At 51.4% G+C, this 15,411-nt stretch overlaps 2 protein-coding genes across 5 annotated transcripts in view; one reads left to right on the top strand and one right to left on the bottom strand.

Annotated features, from left to right (window-relative positions):
- Psma7 (proteasome subunit alpha 7) overlaps positions 1–3,491 on the top strand; it is a 5,901-nt gene extending 2,410 nt beyond the window's left edge. Inside the window, exons 2-7 of the mRNA XM_021184910.2 lie at positions 639–765; positions 1,221–1,345; positions 1,840–1,962; positions 2,355–2,474; positions 2,867–2,929; positions 3,288–3,491. Of these exons, the coding sequence (XP_021040569.1) occupies positions 639–765; positions 1,221–1,345; positions 1,840–1,962; positions 2,355–2,474; positions 2,867–2,929; positions 3,288–3,380 (651 nt within the window). The 3' untranslated portion in view covers positions 3,381–3,491. The remainder of the gene's footprint in view (positions 1–638; positions 766–1,220; positions 1,346–1,839; positions 1,963–2,354; positions 2,475–2,866; positions 2,930–3,287) is intronic.
- Positions 3,492–4,388: 897 nt separating this feature from the next.
- Positions 4,389–14,644, bottom strand: Lsm14b (LSM family member 14B). Of its 4 annotated transcripts, XM_021156836.2 has the most exons (10): positions 14,282–14,642; positions 12,791–12,954; positions 11,555–11,690; positions 10,535–10,651; positions 8,249–8,416; positions 7,927–8,004; positions 7,577–7,738; positions 7,147–7,297; positions 5,933–6,117; positions 4,389–5,487 (listed from the first exon to the last, which is right to left on the bottom strand). In XM_021156836.2, exons 1-9 carry the CDS (start codon positions 14,637–14,639, stop codon positions 5,946–5,948), a joined length of 1,506 nt encoding a protein of 501 aa, XP_021012495.2. In that variant the 5' UTR covers positions 14,640–14,642; the 3' UTR covers positions 4,389–5,487; positions 5,933–5,945. The 4 variants fall into 4 exon arrangements, with proteins under 4 accessions (XP_021012495.2, XP_021012496.2, XP_021012494.1 ...); XM_021156837.2 differs by lacking the exon at positions 7,927–8,004 and having other exon boundaries at positions 14,282–14,644; XM_021156835.2 differs by lacking the exon at positions 10,535–10,651.
- Between the last annotated feature and the right edge of the window lie 767 nt (positions 14,645–15,411).

The raw sequence follows: 15,411 nt of genomic DNA, 5'->3' as shown, positions 1-15,411 counted from the left end.
TGTTTACAATATTCAAGCAGAAAGCCCTTGGGCTAAAAAGGTGTGAGCTGAGGCTGAACCACAGCTAAAAAGATGTTTTGTTTTTTAATAAACAACACCATCAGCAGTATGACCAAATAGCCTACAAAATTTTTTTGGTTTGATTTTGATTTTGGTGCTGGGCAAACGCCATTCCACATCCACGGCCCATTTTCCCCTGTCTATATAGGGGCCACGTCCTCCCTTCTACATGGGCGGGGTGGGGGGGTGTCTTAAACAGTGGATTGTGGTTCACTTTGTAGCACACCAGGTCCTGCCAGTACTATGTGCATGCAGTGTGAACAGGCAGGATTGTGGCCTGGGGTTTAGTCACCTCAGGCTTCTACTCAGGGTCTCAGTGATACAGTATCGCCTCAGTGCTTTGAGGGCATGAACTTGGCATTCAGGTCCTGATAACTTGTCCGGNTCCTCAGGAGCGGATCTGGATCCTCATTGTGGTAGTTTGTCAAGCGGTAGACCAGATATGGGTGGGCTTACTTTTCTGCAGGGCTNCTGCACCAAGCCTTCTGTATGTGCCTGACCCCACGCCGTTCTGCTGTGTCAGAAAATAATAGCCGTCCTCATACGATTCTTAAAAGTGACATGTATTTTCATTTAAGGTTGGTGTTCGAGGAAAGGACATTGTTGTTCTTGGTGTGGAAAAAAAATCAGTGGCCAAGCTACAGGATGAAAGAACAGTACGAAAAATCTGCGCCTTGGACGATAACGTCTGTATGGCCTTTGCAGGTATAAGTTGGACCAGGGTGGCAAGCAGAGCATTGGTGACCNGTTGGAAGGGNTGGGCAGTTGTGACACGTGTAAACTGGGTAAAGGAAGGGGATATGAGCTGCTGAGTTCCAGGCTAGTTTGGACTACAGAGCAAGAAAAGAACGGCAGTTGTAGCTTGGGGTCTCTCCTGGGGATTCTTGGACCTGACTGCTGCTGTTAGTCGTGTCTGTATCCGCAACAGTCCCTGACTCTCCAGTCCAGGAGCCTCCTTGCTGAGCCTAACTCGCACTAGAGNTGTCAGGTACCATCCTCNACAGATCCAACCTAAGAAGTCTCAATTCCCTAAACAAAACTGAGTGCCAGCANAACTGCTTTCACAGTTGTTCNTGTGCTTGCTNCTTGGAACAGCTTGCAGAAGCCGGTGTGCTTTGTTGTATATCCATGAGCTGCCCTGACAGGAACCTTTGTCTCAGGTCTCACCGCTGATGCAAGGATAGTCATCAACAGAGCCCGGGTAGAGTGCCAGAGCCACCGGCTGACAGTGGAGGACCCAGTGACTGTGGAGTACATCACCCGCTACATTGCGAGTCTGAAGCAGGTAGGTGCCAGTCTGTTGCCCCTTCTGGTTTGGATTCACCCTGACTCTGCTCTCTGGAGGGGAGTACGAGTATTTGTCTTGCTGCTCTGGTTGAGAGGGTGCTGAAAGTCACCCTGAACTCTGTAGTAAGACACTCATAAACTTTAGAGACAGCTTATAGTTGGAACATGTCAGCCTGTGTTGAGATGACTTCTAATAATCTCAGCAGTTAAGGACATTAGCTGCTCTGAGGACTCAGGTTCAATTCCCAGCACTCACAAAGTAGCTTACGAGCAGTCTCTAACTCCATTTGCGAGAGATCTAATCCCTCCTCCTGACACAAGACACAAATGCACATAAATAAATCTTTGGGTGTGTCTAAGAGGAAAGGGATGCACTGAAGGCTGCTCTCCATCCATCTGAATTGCAGGCGGCTTCCTTTTCTCTCTGCACTAACCACTTGTCTGTCTGGCATGAACTTTTGTGGTTGATGGTGCTCACTTTTTTCCTTTCAGCGTTATACACAGAGCAATGGGCGCAGGCCATTTGGTATCTCGGCCCTAATTGTGGGTTTTGACTTTGATGGCACTCCCAGACTCTATCAGACTGACCCCTCGGGCACATACCATGCTTGGAAGGTAAGTCGCTTCAAAACAGTGGAACTTTAGGCTATTGGAAGGTAATGAGCTAGCAACAGCAAACAGATAACCTCTGAGCTTACACGCACTGCCTGTTTGTTCCATGACGTGTGTATGAAATCCAAACATTTTACATTCCCGTTTGGCATTGTATCAATGGGGAATGGGATTGTGAGAGGACCTAGAGTGAAATCTCCCTAAGTGGCTCTTGATAATAAAAGAACTTTCACTGTTGGCAAGGATCAACACCAGGTGATAGCCTTTTCAAAAAAAAAAGTAGGACTTGGGTCTGTGCCTTCACTTCTGGAGAGCCAACTGTAGACCATGAAGGAGGGAGGCAGCCTCTAGCCAGCCACTCAGACTGGCTCTACTAAGACACACGTGTATTTTAGGCCAATGCTATAGGCCGGGGCGCCAAGTCGGTGCGTGAATTTCTGGAGAAGAACTACACAGATGATGCCATTGAAACAGATGATCTGACCATCAAACTTGTGATCAAGGCACTGTTAGAAGTGAGTGTACTNGGGAGACCCCATCNCCCAACCCTAACAGGGTAGGCCTGCTGGGTGGCAATGGCATGGTTGATGGGTTCTTTATACAGCTTGGTCAGTTGGGGCTTGCCTGAGGGCAGAACATGAAAAACAGTGCTGTGCTGTAGAATCCCCTGCTCAGGTGACTGGGTCTCTTCCAGAGGCTTGTGTTGCTGAACTGTGGAATTGGGGCATGGAGGCTAAGCCAGAGTGAATAGAGCTGGAAATACAGGCCTTGAGCCCCAGGGGCCATTGCTGTACAGGCTGGAGGTACACGGGCATCTTGCTTGAGTAGGCATGACTTGGCAGCATTTGGGACAATAGATGTTCCACCTTTGAGGCCAGACACACCTTGACTCTTTGCCTTCTTCAAGGTGGTCCAGTCAGGTGGCAAAAACATCGAACTTGCCGTCATGAGGCGGGATCAGCCTCTCAAGGTAAGCCTACTTTTGGGTGGAAGGGCTCCGGACCTTACACACCCAGTTATGAGTGTGCAGGGACATTGGTTTTTGCTTTATTGGTGTCATTTTCTTAGCTTACAGGGCTGAAGTGACTTGGGGAAAAACCTCCCCAGGCCCTGTGGTATNTCCCTCTGAAGTCTATTTTCTCACAGGGCTGTTTCCTATTAGCTCCTGGCCCTTGCTTAACAACATCCCCACTCCCATCTGACTCCCTCTCTGCTGCTTCGAGGTCATGCCTGGCTCCCAGAAGCACTCCACAGGGCTGTTAAAAAGTAGCCTCCCTACTCTGTGGTGCTGTGTGGAGAGATTAACCATGATGCTTCTTGTGGGGCAGATTCTAAATCCTGAAGAAATTGAGAAGTATGTTGCTGAAATTGAGAAGGAGAAAGAAGAAAATGAAAAGAAGAAGCAAAAGAAAGCATCTTGATGAAGAGGCGTGGTCAGAGCAGCTTTGAGCCTCCATCCGGGCAAGCCTCGGTGCTGTGGGCCTTGTGGCCATTTGTCCGAGTTCAATAAACTACTACATTTTTTAACTCTGTGATGAAAACCTGTCATTTGGGTGCAGCTGTGGTTGAGATGGGATCTTGGTGCCTTTCTTGCATGAGTGCTTGTTCCATCCACTCAAGGTGTAGCAGGTCCTGAGTTCTCAATACATTTCCTTTTAGACTTTTGGTAAGGAAAGCCTGCAGGTTTCAGTGGTATAAAGCCTACCCTGTGAGGCTANCATGGGGCACTTGGTGGTGCTCTTCCAAAGGGCTTTGGTTCCAAAGGTGTTTGGTTCCCAGCACACACATCAGAGAGCTTACAAGTGTCTCCAGTTCACAAGTATGATAGATGTGTATACTCAGTGATATACACACATACACAAACCTGGAGGGAAAACCTCCATCTCCCATACCACCCCAAACAGCTCAGTGCTCAATCCATTTTCCTGTTTGTCATATTTTCTACATTAACCATGAGGCTACCCTTTTTTTCCCTTGGCTAGAATGTACTTCCTCTTGGCTTCTAGACCAGTTTTTCCTGCCACCTGCTTTAGCTTACAGCTTTCCCCTGCCCTTCCTTGGTTTACAAGTTTTGTAAAAACAAACTTGGGTCAAACTTAGGCCTAGCACAACACTGTGTGGTTTAACCCTGACTCACAGAAAGAAACCCTGTTCAGTCTTCTGCTTTAGGCGTCTTCCACCTAGCACATACATTCTTGTCAACTGTCCCAAGGCTGATGGCCTCCTGCCCTCAGGCTCCTCCAGCCTGAGGACCATGCATCTCTCTTGAGGACTGGGGTGTTCATCCCAGCAAGAACCACCCTGTCTACTTGTCTGTGGCCACCAGGTCACTTTTCTGGTGCACCATATAGTTCCCNGTAAGTACCTCTGAATCCTAGCCTGCATGTGCTTTTGACAGGCAAGACACAGGTGACAGACAGAGGCAGCACTTGAAGAGTCCAATGTTTATTTAGTTTGCATTACCCCAACAGTAGCCCCAGTGCTATGTTCTACTCTCAGCTCTGAAGTCCTACAAGGATAAAGCCAAGTTTTCACGCCGTGACTTCATCAGCACAGCACTGAAGCGCTGTGGCCATGGCTTCTGAAGGGTTTGGGTTATCAAGGTGCTTGTTTTCAACAGTGCCCTGTCAGTCAAAGGATGCATGCTTATAGAGAAGATCTGACACATTTACTCATGCAACAAATTTATGTCCCCGCCCTCCCTCCACCACCTTTAAAATAAACACATAACTATTTACAATCAAGGAAATAAGGCCAGTGACCTTGAAAAAGAAAAAAAAAAAGACTGGCTCATTTAAAAGTGAATGAGAACACTTAAGTGCAGCCAGAGGCTGAGCTGACAGGAAGGTCGGACACACCACACCACACGAGCTTGCCTTGGGTTTCAGTGCCTGTGGAAGGCAGGCAGGCTCTATGTGACACTCACGCCCTTCCCACTACTTCACTCATCCCGTTAGCCCCCAGCATTGAACATCACTGGTTCATTACACAACATGATCCATGGAACACCCCCCCACCCCGTCCCTGGCCCTCCCACCCCTTGTGACTGGCTCACCCTGTGCTGGCCCTGCCTGGCTCCTGAGACTTCCCACTTTTAGCAGTTGGGGTACCAGGCCAGCAGCACCAGGGGCCAGATGGGTTGCAGAGACACATTTGGACACCACATGTGCCAAATAAAATTTGGTTCCATTTTAAGAGTCAAAGCTGTCATTAAAAAAAAAAAAGTTACAAAGTGAGGATTGAGCCTTTGCCTATAGAAACCTTTTTGCAAAATACCAAAACCTTACTATTAGGCTGTGTGCAACCAAGAAGGAAATGTAGGTCAATACACCTTCAGAGGTCACCTACAAATACTTCCCCAAAACCAAGTGGTTCTAAATCTCAGACCATGTCCAAGTTAGGTTAAGTCCAAACTAAGTAGCAGTATGAGGGTTTCCAGGCTGGTACACAAGGTTCACTTCTCTTTGCTGACTGTAGCGTTGCCTTCTGTCCTTATCTTCAGGGCAGCACCTCTGCCTCTGCTGGACCCTGTGAGGACAGGAAGTGAGTGTGTCCAACAGGCTCCTTTTTATGCAGCCGTCTATAGTCCTCCTCCCCCTGGTGCCCAGAAGGCAGTAGAGGCAGGAAGTCCTGGCCCCTCTGCATACCACATGGCACTNCACAGGGATGGTCCCAGCCAGATTGTTCCACAATAATGAGCTAACAGGCCCTGACTCAGTGGCCACTGGGCTTCCATTCTCACTTATAGACCACACTGTACAAGCCCATAGCTCACAAATGACTGAGTCATGGCCATGGTCTTGGCCCTCCTATTCAGACAAAGCAGGAGCCTGGTTATGGTGCTCACTGCACCTAGGACCTGCCTGTGGTATTCTAAGGGTCACGATCCATGCAGTGGTGCAGTTTCTGTGAGCAGGCAGGATTGCTCCCTCACCTCCCTCCTATCCAAGGATACAGAAAGTTCCCCACTCACTTGTACTGCACCCTTATACCCGGCCAGTCCCAGCTCGNTGGGAAGTGGGGTTGCGCCGTGTTGTCCCATTTCCTCTGCCTCCCCGGAATCCACCACGTGAACTGCGGCCACGAAGGAACCTCCCTGACACTCCAAAAGTCTCAGTGTTCAGCTTCCTCTCTTCAGCCCATGTTGTCCGCCTAGAACTAAACCGAGATGAGATATGTTAAGATCTGACTATGGTGGGCAACAACTAACGTTTCTGAAATAGGCTTTGTCCTTCAACAGTTCAGAGAAGAATGGCCTCTGCCACAGTTGTTAGAGGCAGGGCTGCTGCCTGGGAGCTTGGACCCTCATACAGCAGAATCAGGCCTCCTGCAGCCATGAGGTCACCACCCTCTGTCTGAGCCTCCATCTGAGCTATCTAGCTCTCTCATACCAGCCCAGCTTAGACCACTGTGACCAAAAGACTTACAGATCAGCAAGTTCTCCTGACTGGTTGGGCCCTCACTTAGCACATAGCAAGCCATCACCCTGCAGGCTATTCTGATGCACAGCCACATGCATGTCTTGGCTTCACCTACAAAGTCCCTTACTCCACTCCCACAGCTCCTGCTGCCAAACGCTGGTCACAGCTCTTGCACATGATAACGATACAGCGGGGTCTAAGTCCTTTTCTTCGCTTGTCTTCCTGATTCAGTTGCTTCCCTGGTAAAGTGTGTGCATGACTCAGGCTACCTAGCTCATTTCCTGCTCTTCAATGGCTGGCAGCATGCCTAGTACTCAACCAACAGGACTCCTGGGTCTGAGTTTGTACCCCATGCCTCCTGTGAAGATTACCATACAGTTTGTGGTGCTCATACAGCTGACACAAATCACAATGACAGACTTCCAACACTTGCAAAGACAGGATGATCAACCAATTGCCTAAGCAGCAAGGTCCTCCAAGGGCTTCCCAGGCTGGTGGGCAGATCAGCCAGAGAGAATAGCATGAACGGAACTCTTGGAGGAAAGCACAGAGTGCAAAGACCTGCCCTCAGCAAGTCGGGATTAAGCTCGGAGACGGCCAGAAGCTTCTGGTAGCACATCCTCGGCAGGTAAGGTCAACCCAGCCGGGTCTCTTGTGCTTATCACGTAGAATAGAATGTAAGATCCCAGAATACCCACTCTGAATATAAGCTCCAAAGCTTGACTTAGTGCCAGGACATTTTAGTTATGTGCACCCAGGCCCTTACCTGGTCTTGAGTTCAGAGGAGATGTTGTCAAAGAAGGACTTGGACTTGTCATAGTAACAGTTAGGCCCCAGAAGATCCTCCTCAGCAGCAGTCTCTTCACTCTGCGCCATCACAGCTGGGTCCTTCTCTTCCCCCTTGTCGGCTTTGTCATCTGAAAAGACAAGACAGAGCACAAAGGTCCAGAAACAAACACTACCCAGTTTTCTCCTGCTGGGGGTCCACTCTGCAGCCATANACTGGAATATTTCATACCAAAGAAAGCCTTTCCTCACAAGTTTCACAAACCCACCCAACACATCTAATTTATTTCTCAGTTTATTCCAATTTGTACATTGGTCAGGACCCCAACTCATTCCCGAGTGACACCAGTCTTCCTGTCTTATCATGCTCTAAGGATTCTCTTGGGAAAGAACTTTCAAGTGAATCAGACCTTTAAAATTCAGTTTCTTCTTAAACTCTTTATCAAGCTCCTCTCGGTTGAACTGGGCATTTGCACTCTCAAAATCAAAGTCACCTTCAAACTTGATTGTGTTTTCCTTAACGTTAGTTGGACGGTTTTGTCCTCTGGAACGATTTCTTGTTCTCCGATTGCCTACATGGAGAAAAAAACAGCCTGGCTGAAGTCACCAACTCTTNCCCAGCTTGAATTCAAAAGCAGCTCACACACACTAAAAGAAGGCACAGCTCACTGAAGACCACCTTAATCCCAAGTCCCCAGCACAGGCAAGCAAAGCACAGCCTGCTGCTCATGGCTATGGACTCAGTGGCCATGGGCGTTACCTGACCGCCTCCGTGGAGGTCTTCTGTTCTCATCATTCACCTGCCCTTGAGTGTGCACAGGTGCCGGCTGGACTACATCTAAGGTGCAAAGGGAGAAGTGAGGGAAAGCTCCTGCAGAAGCCAGAAGCCAGCACCCAGCCACCAAAGTATGCCACCACAACCACCACCACCACCACATGCAGCCCACAGGAAGGACTGAGGCTGCCCATAGGCCTGCCTGCAAAAGCATGTGGTTTGGGCTAGGATAAGGCTTTAAAACACAACCCAGTGAAACTTCACTGGGAACACAGAGCAAACTACAGGGAAATCAGTGTTCAAGTACCGCTGGCAGGCTTGCTGCTTGGCTGAGCCTGGCGACCATTGAGCTGTGTCGCCGAGGTGACCTTGCTGGGCAACAGTTTCTTAGCATTCAAGTTATCAACAGAACTAGTCTGGACAGCTTGCTCCACCATGGGGCTCTTGCCGACTGGGGTAGATGGGAACCCAGCTCCTGAGGTGGAGAGAGAAGGAAAGTTTAGAAACAGCTGAGCCAAGAAAGCTTACCTACCACACCTCAGCCAGTTCTCCTCTGGCTGGCACCTTGGGGATAGGACAGAGGTGACATACTGTCTAGAAAAAATCTGAACCTAGGGTTTACTCTCCCAGGCTGGCCCATTCCCTTTGAAGCTGGTCCAAGGTGACAAAAGAAACCAANTCACAGGGTGGCACCAAAGCCAATCTCTAGGGGCACCAATCCTAGAGCTCCAAGTTAAGGAACTACAGGGAGAGCAAAGTCACTGTGCTACCAATGGGAACTCCCCCAGGTTTACCAATGGGCTTTCTAGGCAAGCTCTGACCAACCCTGAAGGTGTTGAGAACCCTGAAACAAATTCAGAATTCAAGAAATGCTGTAGAACCACCACCCCAGCATGGGATCTTCTAGGAAGTACAGTGGTCAGACTCTGAAGCTAAGTTCTNGAACAGCTTTATGAAAACCAGAATGAGGACAAACTGCAACAAAGGTTAACAACCCAGTTTCTTAAAAGAGTAAGTCCCTCCTAAGCAAGGATGGGCTGCCAGGTGCCCACTGTGGGAGATGGCCNCCCACGCCCACAAACCATCCTCTGCCGCTGAAGAAACATGAAGTGCCTCCAGTACTCTCTGCTGCCCCTGACCTGTCCCAGGTCTGTGACCCAGGGGAACATTACATTCTTCAGGCTATGGAACTGGACTGAGACACGAAGCACAAGCTTTGATCATGGCAAAACAAAAAAGGAAAACACTGATGTGGAGAAACTCCAGGGACAGGGTTGGAGATACTCGAGAGGCAGGGATCCACAAGGTTCTCCCAACAGAAACTGAGCTGGCCAGTTTCTCAGGCCAGACATCTCACTCAGCAAGAACGACTCCAAGAAACAAACAGGAAAAAGTTTNACAGAAGTCGCTCGTGTGTGTGGTTTTTAAAAATACTTCATCTATACAGACATTCACAGCCAACCACTTTACTGAGGTCAGGGACCCCTATGGAAGAGTGGAAATAGAAGGAACTGAAGGGGATGACAACCTCATAGGAAGAACAAGAGTTATCAACTAACCTGGACCCCTGGGAGCTCCCAGAGAACACGAGGAAGGTTGGTGGTAAGCCGCTAACCAAAGAGCTGGGCCTTTCCCTCCCCTGCCGCACCCCCCCACCCCCCCAATGTTGAAGAAGACTGACTTGTCTGGCCTCAGTGGGAGAAGATGCACCTAATCCTATAGAGATTTGATGTCCCAGGGAAGGAGGATGCTGGAGGAGGGTGGTAAGGTTGGGGTGCACCCTCTCAGAGGCAGGGGGGGAGGGGATAGGGTGAAGAACTCTTGAGAGAGAGGACCAGGAAGGAGGGAAACATTTGGAATATAAATAAACCTCTGCTCCTAACCATTAGCTATCTCTCCAACCCCTTGTGTGCTTTTAAGAAGCAATTTTGCCATATGGGTAAATTTANGTGACCAGTCCTAAGAAAAATAGGAGAATCTCCAGTCACAACTCTTGATTAGAAANGATACTGTATATCNTAATTCAGATACAGAAANGCTCTCAGGACTTAAGAGCCCACATACACAGACTGACAGCATGCTATGCCCCAACCCCTGGGGGCCTCCTGAGCTGAGGTGTGTAATGATGATGGCTTGAGCCAACTACTAGCATGACACCACATATAAAGTAGATCTGAGCAGGAGAACACNAGGAAGGTGAAGGCGTCCTGAAGCCCTGTGTTTCAGCAGAGAGGTGAGCGCACAGCAGCTCTGACTAGCTGGCTTTCACAACGGCACTGTTCCTGCAGCCAGACACCTGGGGCTCCCCACTTGGAATGTCCTCAACAGAGAACTACATCTGACTTGTTGGGAAATTTCCCACAGCAGCAATTCAGAACATGTTTAAGACCTAGAAAACCCCAACAAACACCTTTATGTCTTCCCGTGCAACAGCCATGAACAGGTCAAACGCTGACTCTGACCAAATGCAAGCAGTACCCTGGTTCCTGGGCCTAATGGGTGCTCTATCCCAGCCCCTGCCATCCTGGCTGTTCACCCCTGGCTCTCACAGTCTACAAGACAGCATGCACTTAGTTCTCCAAACTGCTGTTACCCTTGCAAGTGAGCTGAGGTGGCTCTGAGGACATGTCAAGCTCTGAAACAGGCTGTGGAGATGGAGAAGAACTAGGGCTGGAAGCAGCGGCTGAGGCTGGAGGGCTTACCAACTTCTCTGAAGAAGAGAGAGAGAGAAGAGCAAAGAGAAAGCACACAAATAAGTCAGGACATACTTGTCTTATCCTAGCAAGCCNGGAAAGAGCCAAGTGACCTCTCAAATGATGTATTTAGAGCCAGGCTGAGAACATCACCTGCCACATCAGAACAGCAGTCACAACAGGTGGCCCACAGCATCGGTCTGGAGCTTAATTAACATCCCTACCTCAGCTACCCTATGCTGGAGTCTGAGGAAGGGTGGATGGACAAGATGCAAACTCTCTGTTCTTAGGAATGGGGGGAACATGTATGTGTACATATATGCACGTGTGCACACTNATGTGGAGGCCATAGGTCAACCTTGGGTGTCATCTACCTCTTTAAAGGCAGGGTCTCTCAGGTGGCCTGGAACCCACTGATTAGGTTCAGTTTGTGGGTCAGTCAGTCTCAGGGTCTGCCTAGCTCTGCCTCCCTAGCACTGACACAGTGCCCAACTCGCCACGTTTTGAACACAGCTTCAAGGCCAAAGACAGGGCTGCTCTCTGGGAGTAGTAAGCCCTGTCAGTGGAACCACGTTTGAGCTGGGCTCTTGCAACACACCAATCTATGCTACAACAGGAAACAGGGTATCAGTGGGCTCGCAGACAGATCTCATCTGTAAAACTACAGCTGCACCACAACTTCTTATCCCAGGGGCATTCTGATTTATGTCATCTGGTGCAAACTCAACAATGCTGGCTCAGTCTCAGGAAACAGCTCGTCAACACTAACGCGCTGATGCTGCGCTGGGTAACTTATCAGGAGTGGTTAGGATGTAAGAATCCAGCAGCTGAGGGACATGAAGACTGGCTCTCAGGGTGCATGACTCCATTGCACGGTTGTCACGGTAAGAGTAGTCAAGCACACAAAAACGGTCACTCACCTAGACCTAAGGAAGCGGCATACTGCTGGCTGAGCAGGGAGCTGGCTGCCAGCTGGCCATACGGTGGCATCCCTCTGAAGGGGCTGTAAGGCACATGCGGCTGGAAGGGCGAGGCGGAGGCAGAGCCCAGGGAGGACTGAACAATGAGACATACAATACAGGTGAGAGTGCTGCAACATCCTGGTACCCTCAAAATCTCCATATACAGCACATTCTCAGACAGGAAGAGGGTGCCAGGTCTGTCTGCCTGCACTCCTGCTATGGTAGGGAGTCCTGGGTAGTTTCCATTGTTGCCAAACAGACCTTCCCCAAACATTTCATTACAGCTGCATGAGCTCCTTCCAGAATTAAAACTCCTACAGCTGCCCTCTGCCAATAGCAATCTGACATTTTTACAAGGAAATGCCACTTTTAGGTGGAGAAAGGTTCCCTGAAGAGGGACAGCTGTGNGGCCAGAAACTATTTACACATCTCCAATGTGTCTTTCATCACCTGCCCACCAACCTGCCTCCGGGATGAGTGCTCATGAGGACGGCCTGTCCCCACACCCCTCCTCTAGTCTGGTTGTTACTTTCCCTGTTTTGAGACCTTGAATACCTATCCATCAAGCTTTCCAGAAATCTGACTTGGGTTCTCTCAAGTGCCAACCCTGCACCCTACCTNCTCCTACCTCTCTAAATATAGCTTCATCTCAGAACCCAGGGCAGTCTGAACTGGAGAAGCCAACGAAGGTCTAAACTTACAAAAGATAATAATCTAATTGCCCTACCCACCCCTTGTAATCCTGGGGTATAACCTACCAGGCAGTCAGGCTTAGCTTAAGACTTTCAAATTTAGTGTCCAACAATAATGCATTACCACAACAGAAAACTATTAGAGAACCATCCCCGTCACCCTCGAAACACCCGATGCGCCACTTATACTCTGCCACTCAAAGCTAGACTGCTATGCTCTAGGCCCAGGCAAGGCCACCAGCAGCAGCACCTGTACCTCACGCACAGCAAGGCACAGGTCTCTTTCCCTAGCGGCCCTCCATGCTGCGCATGTAATCCTGTAAGGTGTATGCTCTGCATGAATTAACCCCTTAGGAACAGAAACCGTCTAGGTGAAAACCAGGCCAGTGTTCACTAGAGGGCAATTCCTCAAGCTGAGTGCTCCAAACAGATGACACCAACTTTCAAGTGGAAACCAGCCTCTCTTGTAAAGGCACAGCCACATAGAAGCGTCGACCCTTACCTGAACAATAGCAGGATCCTGAGGGAGTGTATGTTGAGCTTTTGGAGGTTCGCACACAGTAATATCCTTGATATCACTTCCCCGGAAAATGATGTACTCATAAATTTCCTCTCTTGGGGGAGCAGGCCTGTCTGTGGGACGGTCTTCAGTACCAAAGGACCTCACTTAGGGGTTGAGAAAATGACAGTTAACTTGTTGTCCTGGGCCAAGCCCATCTGCTCAAGCTTCTGACTACAGAGAGTACCCTCTGACACAGCACTCTCTTCACAATTAACAGCTACTCGAGCTCGCTGACAATACCTATACAGCACCATGTGGCAAAGACCACATGTCAGGAATTGACATGAGAATTCCCATAGAATCCCAAGCTTCACAAAGTTCCCTGATAATCTGCGAAAGCCCTCTGATGGGCAGAGCTCTTTGCAGAACCTCTTTTCTCACATCTGACTTTGCAGATGGAACCTTAGGCCCTCATCACAAGCTGCAGCTGAGGAGATTTTCTGAGGCAAGCACGAAATCTCCCTAGCCCTGGTACAAAGAACAGGCCATGGTTGCTGCAGAAACAAAGGGAACAAATCTCCAAACTCAGATCCCCAACATTAGTTTCTATGTCCAGAAAAGGAAATCCTGGACCCAACGGACCCTTGACAGGATGGATCTAGGAAGGCTAGCACACCTCTCTTTGGCAAGACTCCTGGGCTGAGCTGAATCTGGTGGCAGGCTTTAGGTAGCAAACTCCTATTGTGGACAGGGGCCTACTCTCGGTCTGGTTCTCCAACGGGGGATCTCACGTCAAGTGCAGCATGAAGAGTTCAAGAGAACAAAAAGCCCGAACCCTGAGCTCTTCACTGCAGCACCAGTCTGGGTCTGGGCGCCTCGCTTCAAATAGGAGGTATGGCTANGGTTTAGGAGAATGGCCCAGGACTGCAGCATGCTGGCTTCAGATTGGCCTCGAACCTCCCATCTGCACCCTCGAGGGTCTAACGTTAACCCCGGGCGGGCTGCGGCGCTCACGCTTCTGGAGAGCCGAAGGAAACAAGCGCCCNATTTAACGCGGAGAAAGAAGACAAAGAAGCTCTGGGCCCTCACGCTGCCGCGACTAGCGCACCGACTCTGGACTTCTCTCATCAAACCAACCCCTCAAGTGGACAGGGTCGGGAGAGTTCAGAGCAGGACAGCCGCAGTTCAACCGACGCCCTAACTCGGCGGGAGGCTGCACCGCGACTCGGACGGGCGGTGGCTACCAAGGGGTTCCAAGGAGAGCGCGCCGGACCCGGGCCCCCCGCCTCGGCGCGCGTCTCGCCCCGTGAGGGCGTCTCGCAGGTGGGGANGTCCATGGCTTCAAAGCCGCCCCACCCCCCGACACCGGCAGGATCCTGATCCGCTCCTCCCACAGCCCCCGCCGAAGCGGGGAACACCATTGTGCGAGCAGGCGCGGGGCGGCGAGCTGTTGGGGCGGCAGTTGGGCGCGCGGCGGCGGCGGGCCGCTACCTTTGGCGAGCGCCACGGTGGAGTTGTCGGTGTCGATGGTGTAGAGGATGCCCTCATAGCGGATCTGCGCCTTGGAGATGAGGCTGATCTTGCTACCCAGATACGGGGTGCCGGACGAGCCGCTCATGGCGGCGGCCGGGGCGCGCAGGGCGCGGGGGACCAGCGCCGGGCCTCGCCCGCTCCGCTGCCGCGCGGTGGCCTGGCCGCCCACTCCTGCGCAGCTCCGCGCCGCCGCCGCCGAGGCGCCTCCTGCCGCGCCTAGGGGCCTGCGGGCCACGAGCGAACGGGAGAGGGAACGGAGCGAGGCGCTTAGCCCNAGTCTGAAGGGAGCGGGGGAGGAGCGCCGCCGCAGCCACATCCGGGGCCTCCCGCCACCGCGCGCCGCCCCCGTACGCTCGCAGCCCATTGGCTCCTCGCTGCCGGCTCCCTTTAAATATGGCCGCGCCGCAGGCGGTGGGCGGGGCCACGCCTGCGCATCTGGAAGCTGCCTGCCAGGGACCTGCCTCTCCGGGTCTTCCCAGCAGGTTCCCGGCGGGCCCCGCGAACGGCTTCGGGGCCTGAGACTAAGCGGGCGGGGCGAAGCGCGCGTGCGCGGGGCAGGCGGGAGGCCACTGTTTGCAAACTCGGGGGCGGGGCGGGGGCTGGACCTGGAAGAGCGCCAGGCTCCTCCCGCCGCGCGTGCCGCGGGCACCCTTCTGGCCCAGGTGTTAATAGGGCGGAGAAGTCAGTCCTGCTTTCTTGTTTGTTGGAGCTGGACCCCGACAGCGCCGGGCCAGGTGCGTCCTCAGTCCCGCTTGCTCCCCGGGGCTAAGGAACAAGGCTGGCGCTGCTCAGTTCTGCAGCGCTCACGGCGGGGACGACCCTGAAATAGAAAGTGCAGGGGGAACTCGGGGCAGCCCTGCGCTCCCAAGCCTGATATCCCTAAAATAAGCCCTGTTTTGGGTGGCTCGCGCCCGCGTGCGCGCGTCCTCAGACTGCGGCCCAAAGCCCAGCCCGCAGTATAAAATTGGGAGATTTCCCCCTAAATCGCTTCCCATTCTTGCGTTGCTGGCTCCGCATCATGCATAGTGGGTAACTTTGTGTGTATGAGCTCATGCTAATTTAGTTAGTCTCCACCATCAGACTAGAGC

This window comes from Mus caroli, chromosome 2 (assembly GCF_900094665.2).
Source record: "Mus caroli chromosome 2, CAROLI_EIJ_v1.1, whole genome shotgun sequence".
In the NCBI taxonomy this organism is placed as follows: Eukaryota; Metazoa; Chordata; class Mammalia; order Rodentia; family Muridae; genus Mus; species Mus caroli.
Note: the sequence above shows the minus strand (reverse complement) of the source record. Positions and strands in the feature narration are given on the sequence as shown.